The sequence below is a fragment of the Saccopteryx leptura genome, chromosome 8, assembly GCF_036850995.1.
Source record: "Saccopteryx leptura isolate mSacLep1 chromosome 8, mSacLep1_pri_phased_curated, whole genome shotgun sequence".
NCBI lineage: Eukaryota > Metazoa > Chordata > Mammalia > Chiroptera > Emballonuridae > Saccopteryx > Saccopteryx leptura.
In genome coordinates, this window is record NC_089510.1 from 52,946,932 (window position 1) to 52,967,901 (window position 20,970).

The 20,970-nt window shown below is 52.8% G+C and overlaps 1 protein-coding gene across 3 annotated transcripts in view; it reads right to left on the bottom strand.

Annotated features, from left to right (window-relative positions):
• The window catches only part of MYLK (myosin light chain kinase), a 291,028-nt gene that overhangs the window by 112,781 nt on the left and 157,277 nt on the right, over positions 1–20,970 (bottom strand). For all 3 annotated transcript variants that reach the window (XM_066347834.1, XM_066347833.1, XM_066347832.1), the window contains 8 exons: positions 16,012–16,057; positions 14,983–15,148; positions 13,736–13,901; positions 12,041–12,059; positions 9,803–10,332; positions 9,041–9,247; positions 5,960–6,094; positions 1,814–1,966 (listed from right to left, as the gene is read on the bottom strand). In XM_066347834.1, the coding sequence (XP_066203931.1) occupies positions 1,814–1,966; positions 5,960–6,094; positions 9,041–9,247; positions 9,803–10,332; positions 12,041–12,059; positions 13,736–13,901; positions 14,983–15,042 (1,270 nt within the window). In that variant the 5' untranslated portion in view covers positions 15,043–15,148; positions 16,012–16,057. The remainder of the gene's footprint in view (positions 1–1,813; positions 1,967–5,959; positions 6,095–9,040; positions 9,248–9,802; positions 10,333–12,040; positions 12,060–13,735; positions 13,902–14,982; positions 15,149–16,011; positions 16,058–20,970) is intronic.

Consider the following 20,970-nt stretch of genomic DNA (forward strand, 5'->3'; position numbering starts at 1 on the left):
GCCCGGCCACCCCAACCCCCGGGCAGACGGCCCCGCCCGTGGCTGCCTCCCTCAGCCTCCCTCACCATGTATGGTCCCTGAGCCTCAGCTTGGCCTTCACAGGTCAGTGAACCCCCAGCTGGCAGGGGTTCTCGCTCTTCTCACTCTCGCAAGGCTGCTCTCAGGGCAAGTCCAAACGGCCAGGCAGAGCTCCTGCCGGGGCCTCTGTTTTCGCTGTAAAACACGCCTGTGTGGCCGGTGGGCGGCCCCACTCCTCCCACAGACCCGGAGACAAGAAGGCTGGCTGCAGGGCCTCCTCATCCTCCCCTGGGGCCCCAGCCACAGGGGGCTGTCGGCTCAGAGGGGCCTCTCTAATCCAGTCTGAACACTGGCAACCCGGGACAGACACTGGATTAGCGAGGCCACTGGCTGCAGCCAGAGAGGGAGTGTCTCAAATGACAGGCCCAGTGAACGCCATTCTGGCTCTCTGCCGTCCCTGGACTTGGGGGTAGGCCATGCAGACCTCCAGGGAGAGCTGCTCCCCGGCCCAGGGGTCCCGTTTCCTCCTGAGTCTCATTACCACAGGAAGTGAGATCTGTGGGAGAGTTGGGGGTATGTGTGAATGCTGCCCGACAAACACGCAGGGGCCAGGGTCAGGCTCTGGCCAGAGTGAGGGTCTCCTGGCAGGGAAAGAGGCCAGGACCCGGGTGATGACCCCACGCCGAGGCACCTCAGAGACCCTGGAGAGGCCAAGGAGCGTGCCCCCCGTTGGCAGGGAGCCTCAGGGAGCCAGTGTGGGCAATACTGTCAGTTTATGTCGTTTCCTTTATCCCTAAGGGGCTGACACTACCCAGCCACGGGGCCAGCCTCCTGCTTTAGGCTGGGGACACACACACTGGAAAGGGCAGGCGCAGAAATGGGCACAGGCTTGGACACGCGAAGCTGAGTCTGAAAGGCCAGCTTACTAACGTGGCGCACGCGGTGTACGTAGGCAGGTCGCACTCACACGGCAAGATCTCCAGCCCCTCTGTGTAAAACAGAAAGAGCACCCCCCAGGGCTGTCAGGTGAGAACTGTGGGCGGTGGGGGTGTTTGACGCAGTGCTCGCCCTTGCCTTTCCCCGCCTTCCCAGCGACACCCTCTCTACAGGACATCACCCTGGGGGCCTGAGCTGGGGGACAGAGCGAGGAGACGTGGTCCTGCCGCTGGTCTGCAGGGAAAGCAGTGTGGAGCACCCAGTCAGGTACCCAGGCCCCAGGCACACACCGCAGCAGGGGCCCAGGCCAGCGTGAGGGTGGGGGCAGGCTTACCTCAACACCCTGGACCCAAGAAGCACTTCCCTGGGCACTGTCACCACCACCGACACCACAGCCCAGACAGCTCTGTCTTGAGTTCTGTGGCTGCCCTGTGGCTTCCGGGGACTAAGCACTTGGCGGGATCAATGGATGACTATGATAATCAGATTACTGTACACCAGGCTGGAGATGTATAAAAACAGGCCTGGGGTGGTGGGGGGAGCAGGCACAGACCCTTTAGAAGCCTCAATACTGACCCTCTGTTACTCAGTGTTCCCCCACATGTGAGGGGTCACTTGTGAGAGCCCTAAGTCTTTAGGGGACAGGGATACTCTCCACGGTCATCTTTCAGTGTGTGGTTTTCTTTCTTCCGGATCAGGAGCTGCTCCAGCCACAGGCACCTTTGCCTCTTTCCCCTGCACCTTCCCCTGCAGGCCCATCTCCCATGGCAGACCCCTGTCACTGTGAACCGGGGCCACCTCCTCCACCTGCAGTGCAGTACCCCCTTCCCAGAGCAGATGTGTTTGCAGAGGCTCCTACCATGGACAGTGACCTTGGCGCTGCAGGACACCTGCCCCAAGGGGTTCTCAGCCAGACAGGTGTAGATGCCGTTGTCCTCGGGCAGGGCGTCCTGGATGTGGAGCTCGGCCACGCCCGCCTCACAGGTGGAGTGCGCGTAGCGGATGAGCTGCTCTGCGGAGGGAAGCACAGGCAGGCTCAGGCCCAGGGGCCCTGGTGGCAGGGCGCCGAGCCCCGTGCTCAGCGGAGGGAAGCACAGGCAGGCTCAGGCCGGGGGCCCTGGTGGCAGGGCGCCGAGCCCCGTGCTCAGCAGGGCTGCTGTGTGACTCTGATGCTCGCCACGGTCGCTCAGGCCCACTGGAAGCTAATGACGTGCCAGGCCTGCCCCGGCCCCCTGGGTAGAGGCTTGTGGGTAGAGGAGGAGGCAGGTCCTAGGAAGATGAAGGACAGGAGTAACTGGGTGGGGTGGAGGAGCGAGACCAGGGCTGGACGGCCTGGGGGCGAGGTTCAGAAGGCAGTTAGAATACAGGAGGGAAAGGGACATAGTTTTGTGCATTCTGTTGAAATAAACAGTTCCCCAGTCCACATCCTGGACTTCACAGAACTCGGGCCTGGAAAGAATCTTACAGGGTCATCTGGCCCGCAGCCCAGCCTCACGCGGAACAGACCTCGCGAGACGGAACAGAGGCTCCTGGCTCCTCTTAGAAGTCTCCAGAAACAATGATTCCATTTCCTATTGCAGATACTCATCTGAAATCTAACCCAATGCTGCAATTATGTGCATTTCTTCTATGTGATTAGGTGTATTTTAGAGTTCATGATTAAAAAAAAAACTATGGGGAACTGAAAACGACCCTGGCCTCTTCTTCCCGGAGACCTTTCCGTGGAGGCCTGTATGAAATCCTGCATGCAGACGGATACCCGCTACGAACTTCAGTGGTTTCCTCAGTGCTCTGTGTTCCTGGGATTTTATCATCCCAGGACGTGAGCCTTCATTTCCAGGAGGGGGAATCTCATTGCTGAAGACGCTGGCTGTAGAGCAGGAATGTCTCCATTCACCGTACAGGAAGCGACTGCCAGTTCCTTCCCTTGTCAGGCCCTAGGGTCCTGGTTTGCACTTCTGAGAACTGGGGTGGGCGGTGGGGGAGGGAGGAAGTATGGAAGGAAGGGCTCTCCCTACAGCACAATGTTTTCCTGCACAACAACACTCCCGTCTCCATGAAAGAGACTGCAAGCGTGCCCCAGGACCTGAGGGAAGAGACTCGCCGACCTGCTGCACTTCATGAAGTGAGGCTGGGAAAGGCAGGGGCCGGGCCGCTGAACACCCCTCCTGGCTCTTATCTTCTGTGACAATGACACCCTAAAACCTCTGTTTCTTGAGAAGACCAATATAGCCCATGGCTGTTATCAAAGGGCCTCCTCTGTCAAAACCTGTACTGACGAGCTATTTGAGAGCTGTCCTTTTACTTGAGCAGAAATTATTTTGTCCCCGCAAGATAGGATGAAATGGTGGCCCCAGAAAAAGCACTCGGAACTGGGAGACACAACTCTTCCAGCTCCAAGAAGGTTAAGACCAGTGTCAGCTGCCAAGGAAACCCAATTTGAGCACAACTGCCCTCTAGTGGCAGGAGCTTAGAAACGCCAAGATTCACCAGGTGAAAGGTGGGGTTGCTTTTCAGTCCCGAGTGTGGACCAGGGTCAGCAAACTCCTATACGCGGGCTAAATCTGACCTGCAGCCTGTTTTTGTACAGCCTGAAAGCTAAGAATAGCTCTTATATTTTTATATTTTAATTAACTTCAAAAATCACAGGCAAAATATTTCCTGACATGTGAAAACTGTATGAAATTCACATTTCCATGTCCACAAAGTTTTACTGCAACACGGCCACACTCATTCATTTACATACTGTCTCTGGCTGCTTTTGTGCCACACAGAAGAGGTGAGTAGTTGTGACAGAGACAATATAGCCTGTAAAGCTGATACCACCTAGCCCTTTATAGAAGAATTTTCCTGCCCCTTTGGCTTGGACTCTGAGCAGATGGAACTGAAACTTTTACTCAGATCCATCAGTAGTGGTTAAGGCCATGTTCTGTTCCAGACAGGAGCTCTGTTCCTAGCAAGGGGTGGAGGGAAGGGAGACTCAGTCCTCACTCGTCTAGCCAAGCAGAAGACACACAGGAAAACAGGGCACCTTCTCTCACTGACCAGAAACCATTTCTATCAAAGCCTAACAAACTATACCACAAAGGAAGGCTCACCAGCAACACACAGGTCAGCGGTGCAGACACAGTGGGGGGGGACTATTCACAGTGGGGGCTATTTGGTGCACAGGAGTCGGTGCTGCTGCACAGGTCAGTGGTGCAGACACAGTGTGTGTGGGGGGCTATTCACAGTGGGGGGCTATTTGGTGCACAGGAGTCGGTGCTGCTGCACAGGTCAGTGGTGCAGGCACAGTGGGGATGGGGGACTATTCACAGTGGGGGGCATTTGGTGCACAGGAGTCGGTGCTGCTGCACAGATCAGTGGTACAGACACAGTGGGGGGGACTATTCACAGTGGGGGGCTATTTGGTGCACAGGAGTCGGTGCTGCTGCACAGGTCAGTGGTGCAGGCACAGTGGGGATGGGGGACTATTCACAGTGGGGGGCATTTGGTGCACAGGAGTCGGTGCTGCTGCACAGATCAGTGGTACAGACACAGTGGGGGGGACTATTCACAGTGGGGGGCTATTTGGTGCACAGGAGTTGGTGCTGCTGCACAGGTCAAAGGTGCAGACACGGGGGGGGGGAGACTATTCACAGTGGGGGGCTATTTGGTGCACAGGAGTTGGTGCTGCTGCACAGGTCAGTGGTGCAGACACAGTGGGGGGGCTATTCACAGTGGGGGCTATTTGGTGCACAGGAGTCGGTGCTGCTGCACAGGTCAATGGTGCAAACACGGGGGGGGGCTATTCACAGTGGGGGCTATTTGGTGCACAGGAGTCGGTGCTGTTACACAGGTCAGTGGTGCAGACACGGGGGGGGGACTATTCACAGTGGGGGGCTATTTGGTGCACAGGAGTCGGTGCTGCTGCACAGGTCAGTGGTGCAGACACAGTGGGGGCTATTTGGTGCACAGGAGTCGGTGCTGCTGCACAGGTCAGTGGTGCAGACACGGGGGGGGGACTATTCACAGTGGGGGGCTATTTGGTGCACAGGAGTCGGTGCTGCTGCACAGGTCAGTGGTGCAGACACGGGGGGGGACTATTTACAGTGGGGGCTATTTGGTGCACAGGAGTCGGTGCTGCTGCCCCTTAAGGACACTATCCTATCAGTCGTGAGAGCTAGCTGAGCCCCTGAGCCCATCTCCTCATGCACAGAGAAGCTGATGCCCAGAGAGCTAAAACGGGGTGCCCAGGGTCACTCAGCCGCTCAGTGGCAGAGAAGGACACGTGCCCTTGACTCCTTAACAAGTGTCCCTTCATTTCCCGTGTTGATCCCCAAAGCAGATCTCGCTCAATTTCATCAACTTTATGGACTGTTCTCAGTTCTAAAGTTAGAGTTCTTTCACACTTTTGGGATGTACAGGCCTTTTTAAAAAGAGAAGGGTGATCATATAGAATTTTTTCAAAGGAGCTTATTTGGCAAAAGAAAAAAAAAAACTTGCCATGTCTCTATGGGATTATAACATTAGAAAGAATTACTGGTCTATGAACCCCAAACCACCTGCCACTAAATAAAAGACAAGGTACTTGGAGTAACTTCTAGTGTAGTTCATTAAGCTGGTGTATTTGTTTATTACTGACTCAATAAATATTTATTGAGGGCCTATTATGAATCTGGCCATATAAAAAGGGAACTAAATTGCTTGTGCACCTATGAGCCAGGTACTTCACTAACTGTTTTATATAAAGGATCCAATTAAGTTTCACAAGCGCCGCCCTGGAAGGTGGGCGGCATTATTCCCCTCTCGCGGGCGAGGAGCTCAAAGCTCAGGAGCAGCAACTCACACTGCAGCCCCAGCCAGGCAACGCAGACCCTCAGGCCCCACTCTCTCTCTGTACCCTGCGCTTCCTTCTTATGCGTGTGTGCTTCCGAGTGACAAATGGGAAGCCGAGTGAGAGTGCAGGCGGGGCCAAAGGGACCAGGGGACAGGGGCAGGACACTGGGACGGGTGGGGGACTCACCATTTAGTAGCCAAGTGACACGGGGCACTGGGTGTCCCTGCACTGAGCACTGCAGCACAAAGTCCTGGCCCTCAACAACGCTGCAGTCTTTCAGGACACTGGAGAACGAGGGGGCCCTCTCCACCACGGCCAGTCCTGTGAGGGCAAAGACGACAGGCCATCTCAGAGCACGGCTGGCCCATTCTGGTGACTAGCTACAGTATCCCAAGTTTTACAGGCAGACGCCTCACTGCCCGGGGCATCCCAGGCTTCCTCAGAGGCCTGGCTTTGCCTGATCTCTCTTCACTCTTTTTATTTTTTTATTTTTCTGAAGCTGGAAACGGGGAGAGACAGTCAGACAGACTCCCGCATGCGCCCGACCGGGATCCACCCACCAGGGGCGATGCTCTGCCCACCAGGGGGCGATGTTCTGTCCCCCCCGCCCCGGGTGTCGCTCTGCCGAGACCAGAGCCACTCTAGCGCCTGGGGCAGAGGCCAAGGAGCCATCCCCAGCGCCCGGGCCATCTTTGCTCCAATGGAGCCTTGGCTGCGGGAGGGGAAGAGAGAGACAGAGAGGAAGAAGGGGGGTGTGGAGAAGCAAATGGGCGCTTCTCCTTATGTGCCCTAGCCGGGAATCAAACCCGGGTCCCCTGCACGCCAGGCCGACGCTCTACCGCTGAGCCAACCGGCCAGGGCCTCTCTCTTCACTCTTGAAAGCGGGCACACTTCCAGTGTAGACAGCTGGACCTGAGGCAGAGGTTTTTCACCATCACAAAACACCCCAGCGGTCTGGGCGTCTGTGCATGCCGGGGACCCAGGCCTGCCTCCTCTCCCCTGGGCCTCGGGCACCTCCTGCTTCCTCTGGACTCCTGGAGCTCCCCAGAGCTCCTTCCTCCCGCCTTTCCTGGTCCTACTCTACTATCTAGGGCCTCTTATCCACTTTATGTCCCATTGGTCACTGCACAGTCTGGTGAATAGCTTTTTCCACGGAGAGACCACATGTCCACTGGTGAGAACATTTCAATTTCAAGTTGTTATAATTATTTCTTCCAGTTCCAGGACTGAATCAAAGGACTCATCTGTGCTCTGGTTTTCCCTCCTGAGCCAATGTCCAGGCCCCCAGTGGCCTGGGACTTTGCATTACCGACGGACCCTCCAGCTGAGCTTCCCAGAGTCTTCCACATTGCTGAACTGGGGAGCCTGTTGTGGTCTGAGGGCTTTAGTTAACAGCAGTGCGGATGAACTCGCTACAACAGCCAGAACACGCTGCAGAAATGTCAAGGTGGTTGATAGCTGAGAAACATAGCTGGATGTGATGATTAGAAGATATCTCACCTGCGTTTCTCAAGGGAAGCTATTCAATACAGCGATGAGAGGCAAGCCATGTTATATATACCTCAGGGGTTTAAGGGCAACAGCTAATATGTGCCAGGTACTTTTCCAGACGTGACTGTGACAAGGGCATGAGTTTGCCAGTTCCTTTCACAGATGAAGTTAATAATTTCCTATAGTCTAGCCCAATGGGGAAGCAAGGCCTTGCGCCCAGCTCTCTGCCTCTGCACCCGCCCTTCCTCTGTGAGACCAGAGCTCCGGGAGGGGGGAGGAGGCGGTGGGAGAGCAGCTGGAGTCAGTGATGGAGCATCTGAAAGGCACGGGCCCTGAGGGCGGGAGGGGCAGACTCCCCGAGTGAGAGGTGTGGTGAGGCATGACCCCCACCCCCGTCAATGTCAAATTCTCTCATTAGAAAGATGCCCTTGGGAGCCATTGAACATAACATAGGTTAGAAGTAGGATATCTTTTCCAAAGCATGTGACCTTAGACAAGTCACTTAAACGCACTACAACTCAGTACTATCTGGAAAATGGAAAATGGGTGTAACCATAATTAGCTTGTAAGACTATTGGGATAACTAAATGGAGCAACGCAAGGGAAACATTAACATAACCCCTGGCTTTTTCAGCAGGGAGGTTAGCTGTGATCATCCAGTAGAAGCTGTGCAGAGACTACCTAACCCTGGCAGCAGCTTTAAGGACGAAAGAGAGTGGAGAGATACAACAGTAGGAGCTCCAGAGGCAGTTGAGAAGGATGATGACTTTTCTTTCCCTTTCTGGTCCAGGGAAGACCAAAGCATGCCCACAGGGCAAAGCGAGAGGCCTCAAAGGGAGGGGGAGCCAATGGCACAAAAGTAAATCCGCATTGGTTACAATCTGTGGAGAAGGGAAAGATGGACAGAGAAGTCTCCCCAAGGGAAACAGAAAGCTTTTCTGCAGAGAGAGAAGAAAAGATAAATTGGGGAAATTTTTACAGGAAGAGAGATGGCTCCATGCGTATTTATCACAGTTTTGTTATAATAGTGAAAAAATGGAAACAATCTGAATATTCATTAATAAGGCCATGCCTATGTCAGGTGCATTATTTTAGGAAACATTATGTGGCCATTAAAAGATGCGTTTAAGGTGACAGAAGACAATTTGACTTTGGGTAAGGGGTATACAGCAAAAGAAAAAAAAAAGATGTGTTTAAATAATATTAAATAATATAGAAAGAAACAGTATAGAAAGATGCTTATGTAACCTGAGCAAATTAGGATAGAAAGCAGTGTACAAACAGCACAATGTCAATGTTGTTTTAAAAACATTAAAACATCATTTATTTGAGTCATAAGATAATATATTGTTTAAATTCCCCACAATGAACACACATTACTTTTATAAACAGATATTACAATAAACATAAAAGATGTGGGACCCCACAACATCTCCCGTTACTTTAAACGTGTATATTCAGTGAACGTTTGGTTCCCTGTGGTTATAAAAGTGAGTCATGGGACAGCTACTGGGACAGCTGAGGAGCCTCAAAAAGCTAGCTCTCAGCGGGGTGGGTCGTGGGGCCTGGGCATGCTTATTTAGAGGTGGTTCTGATGAACTCCTGACCAGGAATCACTGTCTGGAGCAATGACTTTGGCCTTGGCACGTGTGTAAGAACAATGTTCCTGTGGGTTATACACCCTGGGGCGGGGGTTGGGGGTGGGGGAGATGACCCGGAGCAGTAGAGGAAGACTTCCCCACAAGGGTCCCTGGTGACCCGGAGGAAGGTACTCACTTTTCACCAGGAGGGTCCAGTTGCAGGACGCCTGGCCTCGGACGCTGGAGGCCGTGCAGCTGTAGTTCCCGCTGTCCCTTGCCCGGGCTCTCAGCAGGCAGAGGCAATGGGACCCACCATCTTCATAAATCTCAGCGGTGCCTTCCCGGCTCCTCACGGGGACACCTTCCAGGAACCAGGTCACTTGTGGCTTCGGGATCCCTGAAACTACAGGGCCAGGGGAAGGCTGTGAGATTCCCGGGAACACATGTGCTGGGTGGAAGGCCAAACGGGGGAAGAGCTCCGTCTGGTGTGTGGCCGCCTCCTGCTTGAGTCCACTTCCTACCCGCAGCCCTCTGCGTCACAAAAGTCCACAACCCGAGACGGAGGCAGGGTCCCTGGGGGTGGGACGCCGGGGGACAGCCAGGTCTCCTGTGAGCCAGAGCCAGCAGACGGGAGGAAAGAGAAGGGGCCCTGGGGCTGGCTTTCTGATGGTGACGCCGATGGTGATGATCAGGTTTCCCCCCTTGGGTGGCAAGAATCAGGGCACAAGGTTGATGCTCTCCCCAACAATGGGCAAGGGGACACTGTTGGCGCTTTCTCTGGTACAAGGGACGTTACTAGACTGAGTCCTTCCCGAGGGAAGACCTCTGTAAGATGGCTTCTGGGGTGCCCGGTGACCAAGGGGACGGGTGGTCCAGCAGGCTCAGACCACCGTGCTGAAGGAAGGAGTGGCCGCCCAGGGCCACCCTGAGGGCCAGTGACTTAGTCAGCTCTACTCACCCTCACTCCTGAACGTGACTGTTTGACCTTCATGGACTTCCTGGCTTTGGGGCTTGCTCTCGAACTTGGGGAGTGCTGAATCCCTCCAGCTCTCCATGGGGACTTTCCTGGTAGTGACCTTGTTCACAACTTCCTGGGCTCCCGGGCCGGACTGCCTGAGTGGGGCAGTGGCCAGCTGGGCAGCAGCTGGCCTCGCCCTCTCTTCCCCAGAAGGAAAGATGGTGCCAGAGGCCAGCGCTTCCGGCTGGATTTTTGCGGCCTGGAGGGTGATGGTGCTGGAAGTCTTCTGCAGGGCGGGGGTCCTCAGGGTCTTTCTGGGGGAGTCCCCAGACAGCTCCAGCCCGGCTTCCCTCGGGGGCTGAGGCTGGCTGCTGGTGGCCCAGGCGGGGGAGCCGGCTCTCTGGGTGCTGGAGCAGTTCGGACTTTCCGTGGCCGCTCCCAGGCTGCTCAGCTTTGGCCCCTGTGTGATTCCATTGGTCACCTCCTTCCTGATATCTGAACTGGCGGCCTTTGTTCCCCTAAAAAGTGACCTGTTTGGTGGTGGTAGTGGGTTGGGAGGAGAGTGGGGAAAGAGAAGGAGAAGGAGGAACAGCTGGTTACTCAAAAGCATCACTCATCACAAGCACATTCCAGGGATCACAAAAGCCCACAAATGAAAAGAAAGTGAGAGCAACAACCTTTCTCTGCAGTTCTCTCAGCTTCCCAAGCTGGAGAACAAGCAGCCACTCTTGAGACTCCCCTGCTCTCACCCCAGTCCAGAGCCTGTTCCCTCTCCACTCACCTGATCTGCCTGTTTTCTCTTCTCTGAGTACCACCCTATTCAAACCACACGGCCGGCTCCCCTGCCCTGCCGGCCTCGCACCCACGTCCCACAGAGCAAGTGTAGTCAGTCTTTTTTTTTTTTTTCCCCTGTATTTTTCTGAAGCCAGAAACGGGGAGAGACAGTCAGACAGACTCCCGCATGCGCCCGACCGGGATCCACCCGGCACGCCCACCAGGGGCGACGCTCTGCCCACCAGGGGCGACGCTCTGCCCACCAGGGGGCGATGCTCTGCCCCTCCAGGGCGTCGCTCTGCTGTGACCAGAGCCACTCTAGCGCCTGGGGCAGAGGCCAAGGAGCCATCCCCAGCGCCCGGGCCATCTTTGCTCCAATGGAGCCTTGGCTGTGGGAGGGGAAGAGAGAGACAGAGAGGAAGGGGGGGGGGGTGGAGAAGCAAATGGGCGCTTCTCCTGTGTGCCCTGGCCGGGAATCGAACCCGGGTCCCCCGCACGCCAGGCCGACGCTCTACGGCTGAGCCAACCGGCCAGGGCCAAGTGTAGTCAATCTTTTAAAAACAGAAACCACATCATGTCATTTCAAGTTTAAAGATTTTCCAACCGCTTTTCCATTATATTAAGAACAAAACAGGTTCCCGAGGGGGCCGACCGGATGCCCCTCTGTGTGCGGACTCGGCTGCCTCTTGAACCTCGCAGGACACCGTCTCCGGTGTGACCCGGCTGCAGCCACGTGGCGCCCCGGTGCCCACCTCTCCTCTGACGGCTTCCACACTCACTGCCCCCCTGCTTGGGACACTTCCTCCCGGAGCTCCTCTTCACTGGGCGAGTGTCACTCTCACGGGCCTGAGCTCAAACAGCAAGGCTCCAGCAAGGGGTCCTTCGACCTCTGACCTCAGTGCGTGCTTCTCTGTCACTCCTCCTCAGGCCCCTCACATCTGTAATTGTCTTTGTGCGGCTCTTTCAAGTCCTTCTCAACACCAGACATCTGCTCACGCTGCACTCCCAGAGCCTGCCCTGAGTCTCAGCCTGAGCCTCGTGCCAGTGAGGGGGCTCCCAGGAAGAGGGGCCGGGTGAGCAGTGGGTCTGAGCCTCGTCCCCAGCGAGGGGGCTCCCAGGAAGAGGGGCCGGGTGAGCAGTGGGTCTGAGCCTCGTGCCCAGTGAGGGGGCTCCCAGGAAGAGGTGCCGGGTGAGCAGTGGGTCGGGCTGGCACGTGGCAGGCTCCCTGTCACAGCACAGTGCCCTTCCTAGTGACGTGGCCGGAAAAGACACTGAGCGGGCTCTGAGACAGACGATGGCACTGAGTCTTCGAGACTCAAATACCGAAGGCAAATTACAGTATGAGCATAAAGCACAACACCCGGAATGAAACAATACCCCCCAAACAGTTCTCCCTCCCCCTATGACTCAGAAATTCGGGGCACTGCAAGATGGAGACAGAATAATCACAAAGCCTAGACATACCTATTGGCATTGTCCAAACCTGGAAGAAGGGAGAGGGGAGAAACACTGTTAGCGGGATGTTCTTCACCAAGCAGAGAACGCAGTAAGACAGCAATCCCTTCCGTTTGTTTCAGAGTGTCCCCCTCCCGAGCTCTCACTCTCCCACGCCGCGGTCCCGCCTCCCTCACCCGCCTCTCCGGTCCTGGACTTTTGGGTGAATCTGTCAGCTCCTCTGAGCTCTGGAGACACTGCCAGTGCCCCACGGCTGCTCGCTGCTCACGCGGCCTCTCTGTCACCCCCTGCAGCAGGGCACCTGCCTGTCCTCTAGCCCACAGAAGGAAACCAAGACTAATAGAGGGACAGAAATAAACATATACTGCTCATTTCAAACCCTCACAGTTCAAGTCACACAGCCCTCAAAAACAAACTCCCCCAAATACCTGCTATAAAATGTTAAGGTAATGTGTATTTTTATTCAGTTCCTAAAAAAAAAATTTTTTTTTCCTGTCACATTATTAGTTTTTTTAATTTTATCATCGAAAATTTCAAAAAATACAGTAGTAGAGAGAAGGAGGTAACACACCCTGAAAGCCATCACCCAGATGCAGGGAACATCAGTGTTTGGCCGTCTCATCTCTCCCTCCGCTCTGTGTGTGGCGCTTTCCCTGGGCGTGTTTGAAAACCAACCCCAGAGAGCACAGCCCTTTGTCTTCCTACAGAAGGGAACAGACTCTAACCCGGTGCCACGGCCAGTGAGGGGAGAATGACTGAGACGCCGTCTCCAGGCGGCACTGCCGGCCCTGCTCTGGCGGGGGGCTGCTAAGGCCGACTCTCTGGTCCGGACCAGAGGACGCAGAACAGAACAGAAAACACCAGCATGCGCTGTACTCAGTGCAACTTGGGACTGTTTCATGAAACATGTTTCCGTTTAACATGTTTATGCCCAGATGCACGTCCTCAGCTGCCATGTGGAGTCCAGTTTTCTTGGGGGTTGTGAAGAATGCTTGGGGAAAAGTGGTGAAGGGGGTGAGGAGGGATCGTTTCTGGGGAAGGAAGGAAATGTGGAAGGAAAAATCACAGAAGAAAGGAGGTAAGGAAGGAGCAGGAGAGATAGATGAGGGTCGCTTCCCCCCTTGAGCCTCCAAATCCCCGTTCCCCCTCGCTCCAGGCTCCCGCTCCACACGCTCCAACTGTCCCCACCGGACTTGCTGGAACCCAGGGGGACACAGGGAGGAGACACACTCGAGGACACTTCACGGGAGAGCTGACAGGGCTGGGTGACAGCGGGGAGCAGGCAGGGGCAGGGGGGGCCGGCTGTCCAGTCTGGGCGGGAAGGGGAAGGAGGGGCCTGGGAGAGAGAAGGGAGCTGAGGGAACACTTGATCTGAAGGACAGAGTGAAGAGTGGATGACAAGTTAAATTTCAGGCAGGTTACATTTGGGGTGTTGGCAAGCCATTAGCAATGTCCACTCTTCCAGCTGGCACTTAGAGACACGTCATGGAGTCTGGGCGAGAAAGGACTGAAGACACAGGTGCGGGGTGGAGGGGGGGACACACTGAAGCACCTTCCTCAGCGGCCATGTCTGTGCTGCCCTCCCCCTTCCTGCCTTCTGGCCGAAGACCCTGCCTCTGGGGAACACCTGGGTGTGTAACTACGACACGGGTAACTCACAGAGACACATGAACAGGGGGAGCTCTGGCCCTCCGCCACCCCTACCTTGGATGGAAAGCTCGGCCGACATGGAGGCCTTCCCTGACCCGTTCACCACCAGGCACGTGTACACTCCCACGTCATCAGGGTTAACCTCGTGGATTTCTAGGACTTGCATCCCGTTCCTCTCAGACATCGACACACGGGCGCTCGGCTGCAGGGGAACGTCTCCCTGTGGGCGGCAACGGGCGACCTGGTCAGAGACACCTGCTCACCTGCTGGCCCCGCCCCCACCTCCAGCCAGTCCAAGTGGGACGGACACCAGGCACGGGCAGCAGATCCCTCTGCTCCGGGCTCTGTTAACATGCTTAGAAAACAGACTTAAAAAATTACTTTTCAATTACAGTTGACATAGGTTATTATACTGATATATTAGTTCCAGGTGTACAGCATAGCAATCAGACATTTATCTGCCTTCTGAAGTGATCGCCGTGGGAAGTCTAGTTTCCACCTGACACTATACATAGGTATTACAACATCAACTGCGTCCCCCACGCTGTGCAAGAGCAGTCTCTGAACAGCCCAGTGGCCTGACTCGAGGTCTGTGGATGCAGGGTGGTATCTGCTCCAGCTTAGAGCAGACGTATGGAACGTTTCACAGGAGCCCTGGTTTGAGGCAGGAAGTCCTATATTCCTCATTGTAGTTCTCCTTTGCCTCCTGGTTCCTTTTATTCTTTGCCCAGGGTCAGTTCGGAAGAACTAGGAAACAGGTGGAACATGTCCCATCACTCATGTTAATCCAGGAGTTCCATCTGTGGGAGAGCTGCTCTCCTGCTGCCTCCACTCCCCTTTCCACCGGCTCCCCTCCACCTCTGCTCTGTGCTGCCCAGACCCGAATCGATTTATTGTACAAAGCACCTCCACATGGCATATACTGAGGCAGGTGAGATAGCTCTGCTTCATAGATAAGGAAGACAGGGATGACTTGCCCAGTGGCACATGCTTTGTGAACCAGGGAGCTGTGGCTTAAAACCTAGTCCCATGGCTTCCAATCCCACCCTGTGGTGATGGTCAGGTCCGTGTTGCCTCAAAAGTCTTACGCTGTTCTGTGAGCATGTGGATTATAGGACTCTGTGGCCTGAGCAAGAAAAATGACTCTGCAAACAGGTCAAGAGCACAGAGAAACCCCAAGAACCTCCCACAGATGGAGCAGAATGACCTGATTAGAAAGATATTCCCACTTGTCCAAGGGTCCAACCCTAAACTTTCAGGGTCCCCAGGCCTGGCTAGAGTTGGGGCAGACAAAACCTCACCTTTAGCCAGGTGACCTGTGGTTGGGGCCGGCCAGTGATCTTGCAGGAGAATCGTCCCATCTGTCCTTCTTTGACCACTGTGCGGCCCAGCTTCGTAGCAAATTTAGGTGGGCACTCTCCCCAGATGCTAGGACGGGTCTCCACTGCAGGGGATGTGAATCTGTCCCTGGAAAAAAATCGGCGAGAATCCAGCCCCAGACACTGCAGCAAGTCAGAGCTTCTCTCTGACCCCATCTAAGTCACTTAACTCAGGCCAGGGACCAGTAAAGGAGCCAATTCTATACCTCAAGCACACTTCTGAGGTATCATCCCCTAGAAAAATGTGGCACCAAAACCTATTTTGTCTACCTCCTGGACATGTAGCTAGACTTCATTTACTTGACTCCCTTGAAGTACAGTTTCCCGAATTCTACTGAATTACGGCCAATAGCCTGGGTTTTGGCCAACAGAGTGTGAGCACAAGTGCTGAATGCCCTTCTAGGCTGGACCCACACAATCTCCTGTGGGATTCTCCACACTGGCCCACTCTTCTTGCTAGATGCAGAGGGTCCAGCAGAGGCTCCAGTGACTAGGAGGTGATGGAAAGAACCTGGATTCCTGAAAAATAACAGGGAGGTTCTCCACCTGTTCACGAATATCTGAACTGACTTTGCTTGAGTAAGAAATAAACTTTCCCTGGGTTGGGCCATTGTGACTGTTGCCCATCCTGACCCTTACAGGTCCACTCTCCTCAGTCTGCTCGCGTAAGCCTTTCAACCACTGCCCTGGGTGTTGGACACCCTGCAGACTCCATGGCCACAGAGCCCCCTCCGTAGCACTCAGCAGCTGGGCCAGTCATGGGGCTGCCCACAGAGGAGGCCAAGTCGCGAGGCACTGTGTGAATGGCCTACCATATCCCCAAAGGCTTCCGCTGGAGCTATCGTAACCCAGGATGCCCAAGGAGATCTGCTCCCTAGACCTGCTGTTCTGTCAAGTCAGCAGGAAAAGCCAATCCAGCCCTTACCCTGGCTCCAACAGCCCAGAACTTACCCCGAGGTTTTGGAAACGGGCTGACCATGCTTCTTCACAAAGCCCCCTGCAAGGAGGAAACAGAGAGAGGCTTAAGAGTTGGGTCCGAGCCACTAATTTGGAGCAATGAGTCAGAAAGAGCCAGCAGGGATGAGCGGATAATAATGGAAACAGTTCATCCTGACTGAGCCCCAGTGGGTCAGGCACTACTGAGGGCACATTACATACATCATCGTATGATTTCCTGCAATAATTTAAGGTGGCTGGTACTTCATCATCCTTCTATTTGTTAAACAGAGGAGAAAATGAGATTCAGAGAAGTCATCCACTCAAGCCACCGAGCCAGTAACAGTGCGGGAATGCATCCAGGTCTTCCTGGTCCGAACACTCAACCACTCCGCAGAGCTGCTCTGTGCCGCTGGACACCCCCTGTGGGGACTATCTGTGGTGCTCCATGACCGGTCCAGAAAATGACTCCATTGAAAGGAGGGAGAGAGAGGCACCTGCAACTTTCTTAGCACACTATTCATGTTGGACATCACACTCCACCTTTCCACTTAAGGCCCAGCAAACAGCAATACCTGTCCTGCTGGATGGAATGAATGAAGCAGGAGATGAGCCACTGTGGAGCCAGCAGTTAAACAGCAAACCAGCAGGGCAGCTAGGGCCAGTTCCTCTTATCCAGCTACTGCTGCACAGAGGGACAATTCATAACATGGCCACAAAGTAACTATAAAGTGGTGGAGAGTTTTTGAGGAACAGGGAGGGGGAGGGGCGGGCATTTTTGAGATGGCTATCAGCCTGGGGGTGGTTTTCTCTTTGCCACAAGCTGCTTGTGAAACTCCCCCTGAGGCATGCACAGAAAGGGCAGGTGTCGCCCCCTGATTCTGGCAGGCAGCTGCAACGAGAGACCACAGGTGCTTACTGGAAAAGGGTGAATTCCCTCCATTCTAGCACTGATCACATCTGTACGTACGCACAGGAATGGGAGGTGAAGATCATGGCTGAGAAGGTAGCTCCCTAGCCATATCTGGTCAAAGTTCTCACCAGAACCTTAGTGGAAAAGGGTTGGTAACAAACACCAGCATCACATTTAAGTGTGGTTCCATACGATTGGCAATCACTGTGTATGCATTCTGTTTAACATAGCTATTTAGTGAGTTGTGTGTAGTTTTCATTCCATATGTGGGTTTTGCTCTGGTCATTCAATTCTCTTCAAGGTTAAGAGTACTTCTAAACTGACAGAAGAGACTCGCTCTGGGAGGACTCATGGACAACTGCAGTCGTCCCCGAGGCCCTCAGACACTGCTGGCAGAGGGGGAAAACCAGCCCATCCTTCCAGAAAGGATTTGAGCAAATGAGAATCATATGCTTTAAAGGCACTCTGCTCTTAGCCCAGCACCTGCCTCTCTGTGCCTCTGGCCAAAGGAAATAATGCTAAAAGTAGAAGAGCAAGTTTACAAAGCTGCTCACTTTGATCTTGTTTGTAAAAATAAAAGTTGGAAATAATGCAAAGGTCACACAGTAAGAAGACAGTAAGTGGTCAAGTAAAATGTACAATTAACATCTTATCTGTCATCTAGTTATGTCTAAGAATATATGAAACACAGAAATATTTAAATATTCTGTCATTTGCTCCTCAGCATACTCCAACTGGGCTGTGACCCTCTCTACGCCGTGAGCTCCATCCTGATCACCACGCTGCCAGGCTCAGTGGTTAATGCTCTTCCCCATCTCACTCAGAGGCTCTGCGGCACAGGACCCGAGGGACCACTCCCACTCAGAGCTTTTCTCCTCAGACGCTGCTGCCTTTCGGACTCCCCAGGCTGCCCTTCCTGCTCGGTCTCCGACCCTGCTGGCCTCAGCACGGGGAGGTCCTGGCTCCTGCCCTCAGCACCATCAGCTCTCCCCCAGGAGGGCGTGGACAGCACCGGAGCTTTAAATGTCAGTATAGACTGATGACCCCCCAACCACGTCCCCCAGTACTTCTTATTCCTGCATCAGAGACATCCAGAGCAGTGCCCAGCACATTACAGTCAAATATTTGTTAAATAAGTGGATTTTATAAAAAAAGAGCAGCATATAAAATTTTCTGTTCAATGTGACCATAATTAGATAAAAATAAAATACTCAAATATGGAAAAATGACCAAAAGAAAATATATCAAAATGTTGCTTTTGGATGGTGGGACTAGGAATAGTTTTATTCAGTTGTATTTTCTAAAACCTATAAATATAACGGTAAACAAAACATAACCTAGTTACCAGAAAATGAAAAAAAAAATGTTGGCGGGTGGAAAAAGACCAGAGAGGAGAATGATTCCGGCATCCGAACAGAGCTAGCTCGTTCCCTTGCACACGCTCTCCCCAGCATCACCGCACAGCCAGGCGCTACGACGCGCTCCTTGGAGTGTCTGTGCGCTATCCACTGCACTTAAGCTACTGTAACGCTCACTTCATCTTTCAGCAAGGATCTGATAAAAACTGAACACACCAACTGATGACTGGATAAACAAAAAGTGATTTATCTATAAAATAAAATATTATTTAAAAATAAAGACACATGGGCCCTGGCTGGTTGGCTCAGCGGTAGAGCATCGGCCTGGCATGCGGGGGACCCGGGTTCGATTCCCGGCCAGGGCACATAAGAGAGGCGCCCATTTGCTTCTCCACCCCTCCACCCCCTTCCTCTCTGTCTCTCTCTTCCCCTCCCGCAGCCAAGGCTCCATTGGAGCAAAGATGGCCCGGGCACTGGGGATGGCTCCTTGGCCTCTGCCCCAGGCGCTAGAGTGGCTCTGGTCATGGCAGAGCGACGCCCCGGAGGGGCAGAGCATCGCCCCCTGGTGGACAGAGCGTCGCCCCTGGTGGGCGTGCCGGGTGGATCCCGGTCGGGCGCATGCGGGAGTCTGTCTGACTGTCTCTCCCCGTTTCCAGCTTCAGAAAAAAAAAAAAAAAAAAAATTAAAAAAATTAAAAATAAAGACACATGCTATAACATAGATGAACCTTGAACAAATTTGCTAAGTAAATAAAGCAAGACAGCAACGAATGTATAATTCCATTTATATGAAATGTTCAGAAGAGGCAAATCCACAGAGACAGAAAGCAGATGAGTGGCTGTCATGCGCTTGGAGGAGGGTGTGGAGTGACTGCTCAGTGTGTGCAGATTTCTGTTTGGGGGGATAAAAAGTTTTGGAACTAGACAAGAGTTGATGGTTGCACAACATTGTGAATGTACTTAATGCCACTGAGTTGTACACTTTAAAATGATTAAGACGGTAAATTTTAAGTTACATGTATTTTACCAGAATAAAAAAATATTAGACTAAGCATCTTTAAAACTCTTGGGAGCTAAACATGTTAATCCAAAGGCTAAAATTCCTGTATTTGTTAAGAAATAAAATAAAGCAAAAATATGGCATTTCCTGAAGAAATTACAGAACAGTGTTGTTTGGAGATACTTCCATATCAGAGTAAGAGCAGTTTATAGTATGATCCAAAGGTAACACATGAAGCTTTCAGCTAAAAATGGAATTGAGGAATGCTTATTTTAATCTGAGTTACCACCAGAGTGTTTGCATAGAAACAAACTAACAAAAAAGACTTTGGGCTAAAAAACTGACAGAGTCTATTTATAGGCAAAAATTTGAAGTTGCAAATTGTCAGATAAGGCAAAATTAATTTTGGGAAAGCATGAAAATCTGGCAGAACAGCCAGGCTCTGTAGAAAAGTAAGTGGAAAAGGGAGTGGGGTAGAAACGCTAAAAATAGAAGAGTAAATTAAGAGAATTGGTGGAAACAAGATGGAGTTAATGAGGGGAAAAAAGGCCGAGGCACTGAAGATATTCAAACAGTTATCTTCGATTCTTTGCAAGGGCAAGGAAAACAGAATGCTGGCAGCTTTCAGCAGCAAAATTTCCACAGCAGAGGGACCAAGCACTTTTGTCTAAAGATATAGAAAGACTGAGTTGAGACAGAGAATGCTGCTGGAAAGGGAATAACGTGATGAGGATAGAAAAGAGAAGAAATGCTTCTAAAAAATCTGTGATACATAATTTATCATCCAAACAGGGACCCTCAACACTGAAAGGAACATCACTCATAATTCTGCCAGGACAATCGGGTCAGACCAAGGCCATTCCAGGCAAACCAGGAAGCAGTCACCCGCTAGGAGGCAATTCAAAGTGGGCTTTAAGGGTTACTTAAAATAGTGGTTCTCCATTGAAACAGAACAAAGGCCCACTTTTTATAACAATGCTGGCTGGGCTGTCCTGATGGAAGTTTGCTGCTAACCACCCATATATATAACTTTGAAAAGAAAATAAATGTAAATCCCTACCTAAAATATTGAGGAGAAATAAAAATAAATTATAATAACATTTATTTCAATATGTGAATGCTCAGGCACACTAGAACATATAATGAAGTTGTTAGAAGTCTGTGCTGACTGGTAGGCATGTTTGGATTTCAAAGTGAATGGTTTAAAATGTATTCTACAAGTAGTACAGGAAAATGAGAGAGCACAGGTATACAGGTGGACACCTAAGAAATAAAAAGAATAAAAAGTAGTTTTAGCAATGTTATCTCTCAATTATATCTCAATAAAGAGATAAAAAAAGAAAAATTAAATAGTGAAAAAGAAAGTACTATTGAAATAAATAAGAGCAGGCCCTGGCTGGTTGGCTCAGCGGTAGAGCGTCGGCCTGGCGTGCGGGGGACCCGGGTTTGATTCCCGGCCAGGGCACATAGGAGATGCGCCCATTTGCTTCTCCACCCCCCCCCTCCTTCCTCTCTGTCTCTCTCTTCCCCTCCCGCAGCCAAGGCTCCGTTGGAGCAAAGGTGGCCCGGGCGCTGGGGATGGCTCCTTGGCCTCTGCCCCAGGCGCTAGAGTGGCTCTGGTCACGGCAGAGCATTGCCCCCTGGTGGGCAGAGCATTGCCCCTGGTGGGCGTGCCGGGTGGATTCCGGTCGGGCGCATGCGGGA